Below are 15220 nucleotides of genomic sequence, written 5' to 3' on the forward strand. Positions count from 1 at the left end.
TTTGAAAATGCCTGTTGTTTCTATTGTAGTGTTTATTTTTAGTGGTCCAGATGGTACTAAATCTGATTCCCTCTTCCTGTTCTTGTTCTGAGTTCGTCCCATGTTTTGCATGTAAAACCATAATATGGTATTAATTAAAAACACACTTTTAATACGCTGGTTCTGGTTTTATTGTTTGACTCACCACATCTAAAGGTGTCCTGTGGAGTTTTCTCTTATGTTCAATAGAAGTACACTGCTGCATGTTTTGACATGTTACCTATAGATCAGTAGATTAGCATGAAGCTGAGAGCAGGAATGTACATTACATCACAACAGGGACGCTCTCGTAAGAAAAAAACATCGCTCTAGAGCACTACTAGTGGTCAAAACACTACAGTTTGCCTTTAAATGTACTTTCAGGCCATCAGAAATGATTAATAACAAAATTGTACTTATGTACATGCAGTAAATACCGCCACTGATTATTCCACACAACTATGGAGGGCTTAAAATGGACAAGTATGAATAAATATATAAATGAATAGGTAAATGCTGAAATAAATATTGAAGTTAATAAATAAATAAATGTTGAAATAAATATTAAAATGAATAAAAATAAATACATGCAGAGGTTAGGACTCTTTGCTTTATTAACATACATAAATAAATGAATAAATAAATGCAGTACAAAAATCTTGAAATAAATTTAGGATATTTATTTGCTTATGTCCTGTTTAATTGTCAGCTTTTATTTATTGATTTAATTTATTTTTATTATTTATCCAAGCATGTATCAGTTCATTTCCATATTTGTTTCAGCATTGTTATTAATTTATTTATTTTTGTATTTATTTGTTTGTTTATATATATATATTTATTTATTTATGTATTTATTTTTGCATCTATTTATTTGTTTTTCTTTAAACATTTATCATTAATCTACGTCTGTATTTATTTCTACATTTGTTTATTCTTTTACTTATTACTTTTCACATTTGTTTATTTATACATTTATTTGTTAATTTATTTATTTATTTTAAATGTATTCATGCATGCATCAGTTTATTTCCAAATTTCTTTTTGTATTCATTTCAGCATTAATTTTTTTCTTTTCACTTTTTTCAGATCTATTTGTTTATTTATACATTTATTTATTCTTTTATGCATTTATTTTTGCATTTATTTATTTATATATTTTTTAAACATTTATTATTAATCTTTTTCCGTATTTATTTATATGTTAATTTATACATTTATTTTTGTATTTATTTATTTATTTTATATTTATTTCAGCATTTATTTATTATTTTATGTTTTTTATTTTTTTATTTATTTATTTTTTTTGGATACGTCAGTCACGTTTGGTCCTCCATACCCTGAATCAGTGCAGCTCGGTTTGCAGTGAAGTCACGGTGCAAACCTCCGTCTGAAGACACGGAAGTCTGCCAGCCGCGGTGCGTGTACGTGCCGGAGGTCTTGTGTCCCGGCCCGGCCCGGTCTGCCTCCTCTGGCTGGAAAGTAGCGGTTTCCACCGAGCAGGGCGGGACCGGGCCGAGCTCGAGCAGGCGGAGTGAAAGTGCACACGTGGACAGTAGACACCTGAGAGTGACGTGGACTGCAGCCAATGACCGCACGCCCTGATGACGCCAGCTCACCTCTGTAGTCCAATGGGAGAGTTTAATGCGGAGTAAAAAGCATTAAGTGTTTAGAGTCGGAAAAATTGGGAGAAAAAAAAGGTTGTGAAACGTTTTGGAGGCAGCTGGGGATCAGACTGAGAGCAGACAGCTGATGTTTACTGTCCTGAGCTGCAGCAGAGGAGACTTCTCTCTTCTTCATTAAAATAAGATGAGAACATGAGGATGCTTTAATTTGCCTGGCTGAAGGAACTTTTCATCTCCAGAGACAAACATACTTGGGTAAGACCCCCCTTTTTCTTCCACTATAAAGCAACTGTTGGCTCCTGTGTCCTGCTCAGAGGAAAGCAGTGCCTTTATACAACCTCCTGTAGGAGAACACTCACTGTACCTCCAGAGAAGCATGTTGCTTTCATAACCTTCTTTATAAAAAGTTGTTATATTTGACTCAGTAACTCATCTTTATGCTGATCTTTACACCTCAAGTATCACATGCTAACACATCCAATGAGTTACTCTTTATGCTTCTGTCTGCTCTGTAGGCTGTAATCATCTTTCCATAAACTTTACATCCTGTGTCTGCTCTTCCTCAGTGACAAAAACACAGTGAGCACTTTGTGGTAATGTCCTCAAATGGTTATTTTTAGGCGGCTTTAAATGCTCAGTCACTTTCAGCAACAATTTAAACTCCTTTATTTCAGCCAGTGATTCCTAAACTAGAATATAAAGCCAGCCTCCATGAAGGAAGGGTCTCCATGATGTCACCAGCAACTTAAATAACACCCATGACTTATCTCAGTCTGCACTCTGTATGCAGGCCTTGAAAAGTTAGATACCAATAAACAAATATTTCTTAAGAGCAATTTTCTGGGGGGGACCAACAAAGTTGCAGTCAAATTCACTGTTGCAACACGTATAAATGGAACCAGCATGGTCAAATGTGTTTAATGATCATATTAAAAGTAATTTAAATGTTTAGAACAGCACCCCTCATCAATACAGTCTGAGAATGACCAAGAATGACTAGTGAGAGGCAATGTACATCAAATATGAGGTCGTTTTTCTTATAACAAAGACCGAAAATCACGATGAAGATAGTTTCAGTTTGAATTTATCTTGTCATCGTATATTTATGTGGTCGTTCAGTAAGTGTCACTCATTGTATCTCTGCCACAATGCTTCACAAGAATATAAATCTCTAAATAAATGCAGGTTTATAGGCAGAATAAATCCTTCAATGAACAACCCCACCAAATCAAACAAAAATATTTTGCACAAAACGTGTTTATTGTGGCTTCACTCAAAACAAGTTGAGTAATTATGCCTCTGAATGTAGGACAACTTATATATGCACAGTAGGGCTGCAACTAAGGATTATTTTCATTGTCGACTAATCTGTCGATTATTTCTTCGATTAGTCGACTAATCGCTTTATTGAGTCTGTAGTCTGTCTCTCTCAAACCCCAAAATTATGTCATCTAATGTCTTGTTTCGTACTCACGCCAAAGGGTTTTAGTTCACTGTCATGGGAGAGTGTGTAAAGCTGCCAATATTTGAACGTAAGAAGCTGCAATTAGAGTATTTTACTTTTCTATGAAAAATGACTCAAACCGATTAGTCGACTACTAAAAGAGTCACCGATTATTTTAATAGTCAATTAGTCATCGATTAGTAGACTAATCGTTGCAGCCCTAATGCACAGTGCTATGTACATCGAAATTATAAATTGTAAGTATATATATAAGATTAATCAAGTCTTCATTTATTTAAAAGATTATAAACAAAATCGCACCATGGCACCGACTTTAAATGCAGGAAACATATACTTGGAAGTTAATTGTTTAAAGGGATAGTTCGGGTTTTTGGACATGACGTTGTGTGAAACGCTGACCATCTGTAGCTCTGATGTGACGGTGTCACTACTCTCAACGAGCCTTCTGCTCTGAGAAATGGCCCGTAGCTTACCGGAGAAAAAGTAGTTCTGAAGATGTACGGGGGACACGTAACCAAAAGGTTTTAAGCTACAAAAAAGTATGCATGTGTTTTGTTAGACTATTTCAATAATTTTAAAACATCCCCGCATTACGTCAGACCTTGATATCAACTGGGACTATTTTCTGGCCAGTATCACTCCGCCGTGCAGACCCGCAAGACAGCACGCCAACAGAAATCAATCAGACAGTTCATCACCACGCCGTGCAGGTGCGCGGGATAGCAACGGCTAACAAAAACTTCATCGGCTGTTTCCAACAGAGATCCAGTAGGCTATTATTAGTGAGGAAAAGATGTACTAGCCCTATATATACCTGCTACTACAGCGCGAACACCGGCTCACGACACACCCTCGTCAGCTGCTGTAGGTAAACAGAGGAATACCAAAATGGTGCGAACTTGTTATTGAAATAGTCTAACAAAACACAAAACACAAACATGACAATGAAGTATTCTCTTTTGTAAACACACTTATGTAAATTGTGACTAAAATTGGTCCAAAATTCTTTGAGTTTGATGATGATTTTTAGTGGCCGGGCGGTTTGTTCGACTGCTGCATTTGCACAGATGATTGAACCGAGAGGTAATGAAGTGAACAAAACGCTGACTGTCTGGTTACAACTGGTAACGTGTTTTATTCTGTTGGAAAGTAGAAGTAAATAAAGGTGTCGGACGTGTCTCTTGTTTTAAGTGAACTTTTGCAAAGTAGTGACTTACTGGGGCTCAGTTTACTCTGATCCACAGTCAGTCCTGTGCATGTGGACACGGACCAAACCATTGTGAGGCAGTTGAGGGGGCAGGATGCAGTCTTTAAAGGATATAAATGCATCATGTTGCGTATATAATTGGCAGAAGTGATTTCGGTTTTCATTATTGTATAGTTTGAAATTATAGTTTCCTGAAATAGTTTCCTCTATGCCTGAGGTTATAGGTTTTAGTCTCATCACCCAGTGCATAAATGATTTTAATGACATACTAAATCAAACAAACAAGTACAGTTGTTACGACTAGGGCTGAGTATATGTATGAATCTGGTGACTAGCTAGTTACAAGCACTTATAAAGGTTATAAAGGTCCAGTGTGTCGGATTTAGGGGGATATATTGGCAGAAATGGAACGTCATTTCATTGTGCCACCAAACATTGGTGTTTTCCTCCAACCCGTCCCTGCTTTTCCAGCAGCTTTTGCGCCACCAGACATAACTGCTTTAAGCCCAAAATATTGTGGTTGTGTCATCTGTGTTTCAGCGAGTCATTGGTGTGTTTCCAGCAGATTTTTAGGAACCATGTGTGAGTGGTTTTTAGCGACCTCTCGCTGTTTTGCTGGTGGGGATAGTGCCGTGACAAGCAGTCGTTTTTTACCAAGACATCACTGCTTTTCCTGATGGGATTGTGCCCCTGAAAGTAGGTGTTTGAAGCCAACACATGATCTATTCCTAACCATAACCAAGTGGCTTTTGTGCCTAAACCTAACCACATCTTCACCAAAATAATGTGCAAATGTAATGTATCCATAGTTTGCAGAAACATACAATGGGAACATTTTTTCTTCAATACTGGCTCTAGCAGCTTCATCCTTAGATGAGCAGTGGTGGGCAAAACACTGATTTTGTGCTTTATTCAGTGTTTTTAGTGGTTTAATCACCAAATCTGAAGAGACCTCTGTAGATAATTTGGCTCCTGGTAAAAACCTCCTGAACATGTGGATCTAAAGTTATTAGAGAATAAAGGTGAGCAGGGCTAGCAGCCCGTCAGCCACAAGCCAAACGGTGTTGGGGAAAACACTGATATTTAATGGGAAACTGATTTATTTAGGGTTTTTACTGGAAACAGTCACCAGGTCTGATTGTTACGGAGAGGAAGAGACCTCTGTGGTTAATTCAACTCCTGGTGAGAACCTTCGGAACCCCTGGATCTTAAGTTACCAGAGTTTTTACAGTATAAATCACCATTTCTAAACATTACGCGCACACAAAATGAGGCCTGAAAGAGGCATACGCCACTTCCCACGCAAAAGTTGTGATGTGTAAAATTTTGACCCATGATTCCGAACATTTTGAAGACAGGAAATTGGCGACACAGATGGTGAGGTGGAAGCCTGATTGTAGAAACTGTCGAATATTTTTTGGTCTGTTTGTTTTGTAGAGGAAGAGATCTCTGCAGATAATTCGGCTCCTGGTTAAAACTTCCTGAACAATGAACACTGAAGGAATTCTAACCTGGAGACCTAACCTTTCAGCTGGTTGCAATGTGCAATCCTCACCACTAGATGCCACTAAACCCCCCTAAATCTGACACGCTGAACCTTTAAGTAATAAGCAACAACTGCACTTTAAGTATCAAAGCTAAAAGCACTCATGCAGAATGGCCCCTCTGGATCATTATTAATGATGGCTCAACATTTAAGCAGTATTTTAATATTATAATTGATCAAGGAGGGGCTCATTTTAATCTTTCTGATATCAATTTGATGTAAAACTGAATCTGAAAAGCTGCTGAATAAATGTTATTGAGGAAAAAGTACATATTTTTCCCCCTGAATTGTAGTACAGTTGAAGTACAAAGTGGTATAAGATGGAAATATTCAAGCAAAGCACCTTTAAATTGTACTCCAGCATAGTACTTGAGTACATGTTTTCAGTTGCTTTCCACCACTGAGTTTAATATAATGTGTATTTATTCACTGAAACCCTCGACTGAAGGAGTCTGGACACAAAGCTGCACAGATGTTGTTGTTGATTATGAGCAAATCAGCCAAACGCTGAAGAGTCTTCCAGCAGCCCTCCAGTAACATAGGGGAGCGATCGCCATGGTGACTGGAGTGTTTTCCTCCATCTGGAGCGGTTGCACGGGCTAAAAGGCCGTCGAACACAGATGAGCTCAGTTTAACATCTCAAACAATCTGTTTGTATTCAGTGTCCTCCTTCAAAAGGTTCCCTTTGTTGCCGGGCAGAATATTGTCTGTCATCTCCATCACAAAGGAGAGTACAGCCATGCACCTTATCCTGATTCTCTGCACACTACTGATGTCACTCCTGCTTCGCTCTCAGAGTTTACAAAGCATTATATGCTGCTGAGGAGACTGAAGTCAAACAGGTTGATAAAGCGTCTTTATATTCTTCATGTCATATTTACAGTGAACCCACACAATGGATAAAAGAGTGCACAACACATGACTGACTTTGAAATCGGCTGATCATTTTGTCCTTTTGTTGCGCTCATGTTTGTTCCCTTTGGACAGAGTAAACGTGTCGGGGTAAACAGCAGGTGACGACAGCCTGGTCTCACACTGGCACACATCAATCAGGCGCGGGTTTAATTGTTACGGAAACGATAGCTAATCATTACCAGAGAGAGACTGCAATCAATGTGAATTCATGGAGTAAGTGTCTGTGTAACCCAAACTGACAACTGCAGACAGGTTCACATGAAACGGTGAAGGCCTTGTGAGGCCCTTAAAGGGACAGTTCACCACAAAATCAAAAATACATATATGTCCTCTTACCTGTAGTGCTTTTTATCAGTCTAGATTGTTTTGGTGTGAGTTGCAGAGCGTTGGAGATATCGGCCGTAGAGATTTCTGCCTTCTCTCCAGTATAATGGAACTAGATGGCACTCGGCTTGTGGTGCTCAAAGTGCCAAGAAATTCATTTGAAAGACTCAACAGCACATTTGAGCTAGCTAATGTGAAGGCCATGGCTAGATAGTAACCATGGGGTGGATTAAAATGATCAGTCTTCCTGTGATACTTGTTTGACACCCGCTGCTCGACCCAGGAAACTTCCCAAAAACTTAAGGCATTGATTTATCATCTCACTTCTATGTAGGGAGGCTATGTAAGCTCAATATGATGTTACAGATATGTCACTGACCAATAATCTTTTGTTCTTCGAGGGGCGAGTAGCAGCCATCTCAGTTACCTCTGCAGCCTCGTGCTGCGTTCATGTGGTGTCAGAACAATCTGAAAAATTAGTTCCCGATCATATTTCATGGCTCACCTGATAAGCTCTTTGTTATCAACGTGTAGTTTAAACACTGAGCAATGACATACAACACTTCTTCTTGTAGCATCCATGTTGTTTTCACCGTAAAGCTCATGGAAGAACAGCCATCTGAGCAGCACTTGAATACACCCTTGGCTTTGGCTGTTGGAGCGCTCGACTCAGGTCTAATTTAATTGATTCTCGTTCACTCACCGTAGCAGGCGGTGTGAGCAGCACCCTATGATAACAGCGAGTGGGAAAAGCACTGGGACATTTCACAGGCCTATTACATACCTGTTACATACTAGACACTAAAAGGAGTCATGCAAAAAGATTTGTTTGTTCATTTTTGCCTATCACTAAACCTTATCACTGCACAAAAGGAAGTGAGCACCTAGCACCACCAAGCTAGCTAACATCACAGCTCAGCCGAGGTCTCTCTGCCAGATGGTAACTTTTTTGCAAAACTCTTGTGAGCTACTTCAAAATGTTCCTGTCTCAGGTCTAGTTAGGTTTAAGCATGAAAAGCACATGGTCAGAATCAGGTAAGGATCATGGTTTGGGATAAAATGATCACTTAAAACACAAAATCTTGTGGGAGTTTTGTGGATCTGGGAATACCGTCTAGACACGACCCTCAACCAAGGAAGGATGCCAATATTGTTACATCTCACACTGTCAGTAGCATGAGCCTCGTGTCCATGGCTAGATGCACAATTCTCTCTGCACGGTGATGAGGTTGGGGGGTGTAGTTCAGTAGAAAGAAAATAGTTCTTACATGAAACTGCAGACAACAAGGTCTGTTGATCTCTACAGCCGATATCTCCAACACTCACACCAAAACAGTCTAAACTGATAAATAGCTCTACAGATAAGAGGAAAAATATGTTTTTGATCAGGAGTGACTGGCCCTTTAACAGGTTTCTTTCCTCTCGCAGACACACTCCTGCCGAGGTCAGATGAAAGGCCGTCTCCAGCACACACACACTAATTATGGCTGATTATGCTGTTTAACTAAATTGCAGGCACTCCTCCACTTTTCCCTTCCCATTTATTATTCCTTGACATTTGCCAGCCAAGCTAAAAATACTCTCTCCGTGCTACTGGAGCGACACCTCCAAACTGTATATGCGGCGAAATGATCTTGTTTGTTTTGAAACATTTACGACTTGCATTTAAAAGAAACCAACATTTTATTCCTGGTGGTCTTATATCGAGACATGTTGAGAATAAATCCCAGATGCTGAGTCGATGTAGTGCAAAGAGAAATAAAGTCTTCTTAGACCACTGAATTAACAGTAATCTTGGTCTCCCTTTATTATTACAAAGCAGTAATGTAGTTATTTATAAGAGCAGCTAATGGATTTGTTTCCTCCTGCCATTCAGGTGTCGTGAGTCATGGGAAGCTTCAAAGGCCACGCGCTCCCTGGAAGCTTCTTTCTGGTAGCTGGGATCTGGTGGACAGTAAAGCACTCGCTGTGGCACGCCAGCCGCAGGAACAAGAATATAGGATCCACTCGGCTGGCCAGCAGAGCGTCACAGCGCCGCCTGGAGATCATCGAAAGCTCTGTCATACTCTTCTTCTCTTTTGTTGGCAAGTAAAACACAAAGACAGAAAGTGTGAGCTTGTAAAAAACAGCTGATTTCAAATGAGCCTTTTAATGTGTCAATAAAATTTTGGCTGCTCAGGCGTTGTATTAGGCGTAAACCCAGCACACACCAAAGCAATTTAATAGTATAAACTTTAATGAGTGCATGTTGTATGAGTAAAGTATGACACAAATAGGCGTTTGCAGTATTTGTTCTTTAATCAAGGAGATCTGAGTTTTTCCTCCGCTGTGCTCATCAGGGATGCTGGCAGAGCAGTTCGCTGCAGGCGGACCCAAACTCCAGCTGTACGACTCTGCAGAGAAACACTGGGAGCAACTGATGAACTGGCAGCACGCCACCATGTATCTGTTCTTTGGCCTGGCTGCGACTGTGTCTTTGATCCTCCACACAACAGAGGCCGCTCCGCTGGCACTGGACAGGTTAATGCTGTCCATCGCTTTCTTTAATGAAGGTAAGAAAAAGGACATTTTGTATTTTACAGTCTTCAGTTGGACACTATTTATTTAGACCAGTGGTTTCCAACCAAATAGTCAGATCAGATGAACTCAAATACCCCTTCATCACACACCACCTGTCAGAATCCAGATGTTATTATTTTAGGATACTAAGTCATTATTTTAAGATACAAAGTCATTATTTTAAGATACTAAGGTATTTTAAGATACTAAGTTATTATTTTAAGATACTAAGTCATTATTCTAAGATACTAAGTCATTATTTTAAGATACTAAGGTATTTTAAGATACTAAGTCATTATTTTAAGATACTAAGTCATTATTTTAAGATACTAAGTCATTATTCTAAGATACTAAGTCATTATTTTAAGATACTAAGTTATTATTTTAAGATACTAAGTCATTATTCTAAGATACTAAGTTATTATTTTAAGATACTAAGTCATTATTTTAAGATACTAAGTCATTATTCTAAGATACTAAGTTATTATTTTAAGATACTAAGTCATTATTCTAAGATACTAAGTTATTATTTTAGGATACTAAGTCATTATTCTAAGATACTAAGTTATTATTTTAAGATACTAAGATACTAAGTCATTATTTTAAGATACAAACTGGGTGTGGCCAGGCGGATTTTGCAAGTTTGGCACACTGTGCGCCTGGCGCAGCTACTCCTCTTTCCCACCTCCATCCGTCCTACCTGCGCAAGTCGGAAAGAGGGAGGAGAGAAGGCGTGGAGTGGGTTTTACACACATCACACCAATCAAATGAGCCCCTCTCCTCGCCCTTAAATGCGCCGCGTGAAGGCGTAATGAGAGTTTACTCAATTCGCCATGGCAGAAGAGAGCAGCAGCGTCAGACGGCCAAACTTCTCCCAGGAGGAAACTGATGTTTTGGTCCGGGAGGTCCAAGCTCACAGTGTCCGCATATACAGAACAGCGAGCAGACCTCCACGGGCTGATGATGCAAAGGTAGCCTGGGAGGAGGTCACCACAATTGTAAATCAATGTTGCGTTTCTCTCGTGTGAGCGTGCTCTCTCTCTTTCTCTCTTTCTCTCTCGCAGTCTCATTCTGTTTCTTTTCTTTTGACTTTTCTAAGATGACAGGTGCTGAATATATACTCCCTATCTGATGCTGTGGCTGTTTGTGGTTGGCTGAGAGGGATGTGAACTCATTAGTTTGTAGCTGTGTTAATCAAATCAGGTTGGGTTTCCATTACGCGTGCCAAACGTGCCAAACGGTGCCAATCCCCTTTGATCTGACATCACATGTGACGGGACAGTCGATATAGAGATACATTTATGTGCTGATTGCAGATAGTTGCATTGAATAGTGTTTTTTTGTGGCTATTTATTGCATTGTTAATGTGCCTGATATTCTGGAAACCTGCCTGTGAGGTTTTGGTGACGTGTGCGCACTGTCTGCCAGTCAGCCAAACTTCGGCTCACACCGGCTGCGCTCCCCCTGTGCTGACAGTAGACCTGGTTTCAGCTGGCGAGCTTTTAGCGCACCTTCAGCGAAGCCTTTTGGCACAAAACTGTCACTGCGCCAAGCTGGATCTGTCGACACCTCCCCCTGCTGCGCCGCCACACCCATCTTCGCACACCTCGGTCTGCCAAACTACCAAACTGAGCGCGCCTCGGGTTGCACTGCTCGAAACTAGCTCTGCGCGGGGTTCGCCACCCTGCGCCACCCTGCGCTGCGCCGGGAAACTAGAGCCCATTATTTTAAGATACCAAGTCATTATTTTAAGATACTAAGTTATTATTTCAAGATACTAAGTCATTATTTTAAGTTTGTAAAAAAAATAAAAATAAAAAAAAAATTTAATCCCAGAGTCATTAGTAATTAAAAAGGTTTCTCATAATGATTTACAGGGTCTTTTTTAATCACATTGGCAGAAATAATCTTCCATAAATATGTAACTAAAAAGCAATAAATGGATGAAAACATATTTTATTCAGCTTTCTTATTTATTGTTCCATTAATGTCTCCTGCCTCCTGTTTCTGCAGGATTTCTCTTCCTCTACCACCTCCATGGCAGGAGCATGTTGGACGTCCATGTGCACCAGCTCCTGCTCTACGCAGTCTTCGGCCAGGCTCTGGTTGCCTTCCTGGAGGTCTTCCACCGAGGTAACATCATCCTGGAGCTGCTGCGCTGCACCCTCACGCTCCTGCAGGGGAGCTGGTTTTGGGAGGTAAGTCTGAGTGTATGTGTGCACGTATCAGCAGATGTTTACAGCAGTGTGTAATAACTCCTGATGTTCTCTTTGGCTGCAGATTGGTTTTGTACTGTACCCTCCCCACGGCCCTGACTGGGACCTAAAGGACCACAACAACATGATGTTCATCACCATGTGTTACTCCTGGCACCTCGCCTTCGCCATGCTCATGGTGGGCACCATCTATTGCATCGTCGGCTGGTAAGACCCTGACCAGACTTCCAATAGGCTGCTGCTTTTGTTCTGGAAGATTCATCCACACTGTGAATAACAACTTGAGTGTCTTAAATCAGTGGTTCCCGTCTGGTGGATCCATTCTGAGTGGACCGCAAGTGACTTTGTAAACAACACACTCTGTTTTGAAAGTACAGTGAATTTCTGACACAGAGCTTTTATTTTAAAGTGCCATTTCCTGCTGTTACGTAAGTGAGTAACAAAAACAGTAAACTAGCTCGAGGACATGGCCAAACACATGTAAGATGCTGAATATATTAAACTGTTTGGACCTTGAATGCATCAAAACATTGTTTTCTAGTTGGAGCCGCGCCTCGTTTTCAAACTGTATGGTTTGACTAAAATGAGCAATGACAGCAATATAGTCCACGATGAGCAGCGCTAAAATCAACCTGCGTAGTTGTCCCTCCATTGTGACATTAGAAAGTGTCACATTTATCTTGCAAGTGTACTCTTCTTCAACGTTTGCTTTACTTCCTGGATTTTTCCCACATGGAAATTCTGACCAATCAAGAGCAGCTTTCTCACACAAGGCATTTGATCTGGTCCTCTTGTAAATGCTGCCGTGAGAACACGAACCAACTCTAGGCAATTATACAACTTTGGAACAAAACTAGTCCCTGATTCAGACCAAAGGAGACGACTCTAGGTCTGAAAGCTCCGTAAATATCCCTCTCACAACACTTTGTTATGTCTGACTGTCTGTTGTGGTTTCTCTGCAGTGTGGTTCGCTCCAGACTGAGGAAGACTCCTCCGATGGAAATGGGACTTCTGAAGCCCAGAGACAGAGATCCGGAGTCAGAGGATGAGATTTTATGAACAGGACATTGTGACTTGAATTTAACACAATTAAATCAGGGATATGATGTTTGCAGTTCCAGCAGAAGTACAACTCGAAGCAAAGTGTGCAGACAAAAGAGGAACGAGGACACGGATTCTGGATGCTTTACTTTAGAAATATATCTCTACCTCTGCCTTATTTAATCAGCTGTAACCCCTTTAGCCTTACTCTCATTGTTCAGTGCTATTTATTTAACTGTGGCCTAACACTTTTCATATACTCCTGTCATGTCATATCATTTTTTTATTATTCATTTGCACATACAGTATAAGTGAACACATAAGGGTCAGCTTTTTTATGGATTGCATGCTTTTCATTTGACTTGACGAACTTCTCTTGTCAGACATTTTGGTGTTCAGTGACGCCACCTTGTGGTGAAGACAATCATCATCACCAGTACATCATATATTACTGTAAAACACATTGATTATTTTATATGGCTTTTTTTGTTTTATAATGTTGAGTCACATGTCAAAGTCAAACGCCAAAAAAAAAGAATTTTATTAAAATGTTTAACTGTTTAGATTTTGCTATTTGACATTATTATGGTGGTTATTGCTGTTTGTGCAGGTCTTTTCTTGGGCAGAATTCATTCAACGTGGCCTAATGTCTTAACCAGTGGTTCCCAACTCGCGGGTCACAGTCCTTTCTGAATGGACCGTAAGTGACTCATGAATGTGTTAAAAAAAACACACTTTATTTTGCCGCTTCCTCTGTAGAGTGAATGACTGATGGACAGCTACTTGACAGATGGTGTTTCTGAAAGTCAAGGAAGGATCCTTAAACGGCTGAATTCCAAGAATGCTACGTCATCAAATCCTGCTGAAGAACTGTTCCAACGTCAAGGATCCTTTGAATTCTAACAAGGACAGAGTCCTTCCTTCAGAGTATTTCTCAAGGATGCATGTGTGTATCCTCAATGGGTATAAAATATTAACAATTGTTTGCGCACAATTTGATGGAGCTGAAGGCAGGCCTTGTCAATGATGCCCACCTGGGCATGCACTAGCCTGTTCTAATAATGTTAAATGAATGCTAGGAAGGAGTGTTGCCTAGTCTTTGTAGCACCTGACTTGGAAGGACCCGTCCTACCAAGGAAGCTTCGTTGACTTTGGGAAGCACTGAGAGACAGCAAACTAGCTCGACGATACAACGAAACGCAAGTATAAGTGTATTTAACTGTGTGGACCTTGAACTCATGACTACGGAGAAATCGGGGCCCTGTGGCCGAACCAGTTGGTTGGTCTAAACAGAATCAAAATATGGTTTGTTGGCAAGTAGGTTTTCACATACAAGTATTGGTGCATAATATAAAGAGAAAATAAAATTAATAAAAGCAAGTATTGCAAAAATCAAGAGACATAAAAACAGACTAACAGAAAATCACGATGGAAATATTTTAAAATACTATTTAAAAAGAATATATAGGTCAAATCAAAGAGATGTATGTTTTTTAAAAAGTGGTAGTTGTATGCAAGATATGTACAAAATATTGTCCAAGGAAGGTCTAAAAGTTCAAAACATGGAGCATAAAAATAATTTATGCCATGTATTGAGATAATTTGTCAGAGACAGTTTATACTAACACTTTCCTATTATTTAAAAGTCATATTCTTTTGTGAGCCCCATTAAAAAACATGCTTCATGATAAAAATGTGTTTTAGTCAGTTATCTTATTTTAAGAAGTTGGTCAAAATCAAAAACACTTCTGACATGTTTGAGTGGGATTAAATTTAATTAGAATATATTTAATAAAATAATCTGACCACTAAATAGCACTACAACTTTTAGATACATATTAAATTGGTTTAACTTAATTAAGCTTTTTGAGGTCAAAGCAAATAATAACAGTTGTACTAAACTAGTTTGTCAGTTTATAAAATACTCATAGAACTGAGTAAATAATGTGAGTAGAAACTACTTAAAAACATGCATGCAAGATGTTAATACAAGTTTGAACCTGTGGATTCTTTTTTACAGTGTATGAAGTATATCTGACCAAAACCTGTGTCACTATACCATAGACTGTATAAAAATATATACTGTACATGTTATTTCATATCATTATTCAAGTAAAATCAAAATATTAACACAAAATGATCACTTATGCATCAGGATCCATCCCAGCAGGAGGTTGTTATCCTACAGCTGACAAATACAATATACGGTATCTATGGGCAACAGGCGTCAACAAAGATCGTTTGTGCTGAGGAAGATCAGTCACTCAGTTCTGTAAAATGTAGCTGATGTCTGACAGCGCTGGC

The 15220-nt window shown here is 39.5% G+C and overlaps 1 protein-coding gene across 1 annotated transcript; it reads left to right on the forward strand.

Moving 5' to 3' along the window:
- Positions 1 to 1444: 1444 nt before the first annotated feature.
- tmem45a (transmembrane protein 45a) lies at positions 1445 to 14594 on the forward strand. The gene is made up of 6 exons (XM_049588446.1): positions 1445 to 1898; positions 8977 to 9184; positions 9440 to 9652; positions 11673 to 11857; positions 11940 to 12082; positions 12838 to 14594. Exons 2-6 carry the CDS (start codon positions 8989 to 8991, stop codon positions 12932 to 12934), a joined length of 834 nt encoding a protein of 277 aa, XP_049444403.1. The 5' UTR covers positions 1445 to 1898; positions 8977 to 8988; the 3' UTR covers positions 12935 to 14594.
- Positions 14595 to 15220: the final 626 nt, after the last annotated feature.

The sequence above is a fragment of the Epinephelus fuscoguttatus genome, linkage group LG10 (assembly GCF_011397635.1).
Source record: "Epinephelus fuscoguttatus linkage group LG10, E.fuscoguttatus.final_Chr_v1".
Classification (NCBI taxonomy): Eukaryota; Metazoa; Chordata; class Actinopteri; order Perciformes; family Serranidae; genus Epinephelus; species Epinephelus fuscoguttatus.

What these genes read in the sequence shown, in the direction of transcription:
- tmem45a (XM_049588446.1), top strand. Translation starts at nt 8,989, where the DNA reads ATGGGAAGCTTCAAAGGCCACGCGCTCCCTGGAAGCTTCTTTCTGGTA. An exon ending in ACTCTTCTTCTCTTTTGTTG is followed by an intron (nt 9,185 to 9,439) that starts GCAAGTAAAACA and finishes TGTGCTCATCAG; the next exon opens with GGATGCTGGCAGAGCAGTTC. An exon ending in CATCGCTTTCTTTAATGAAG is followed by an intron (nt 9,653 to 11,672) that starts GTAAGAAAAAGG and finishes CTGTTTCTGCAG; the next exon opens with GATTTCTCTTCCTCTACCAC.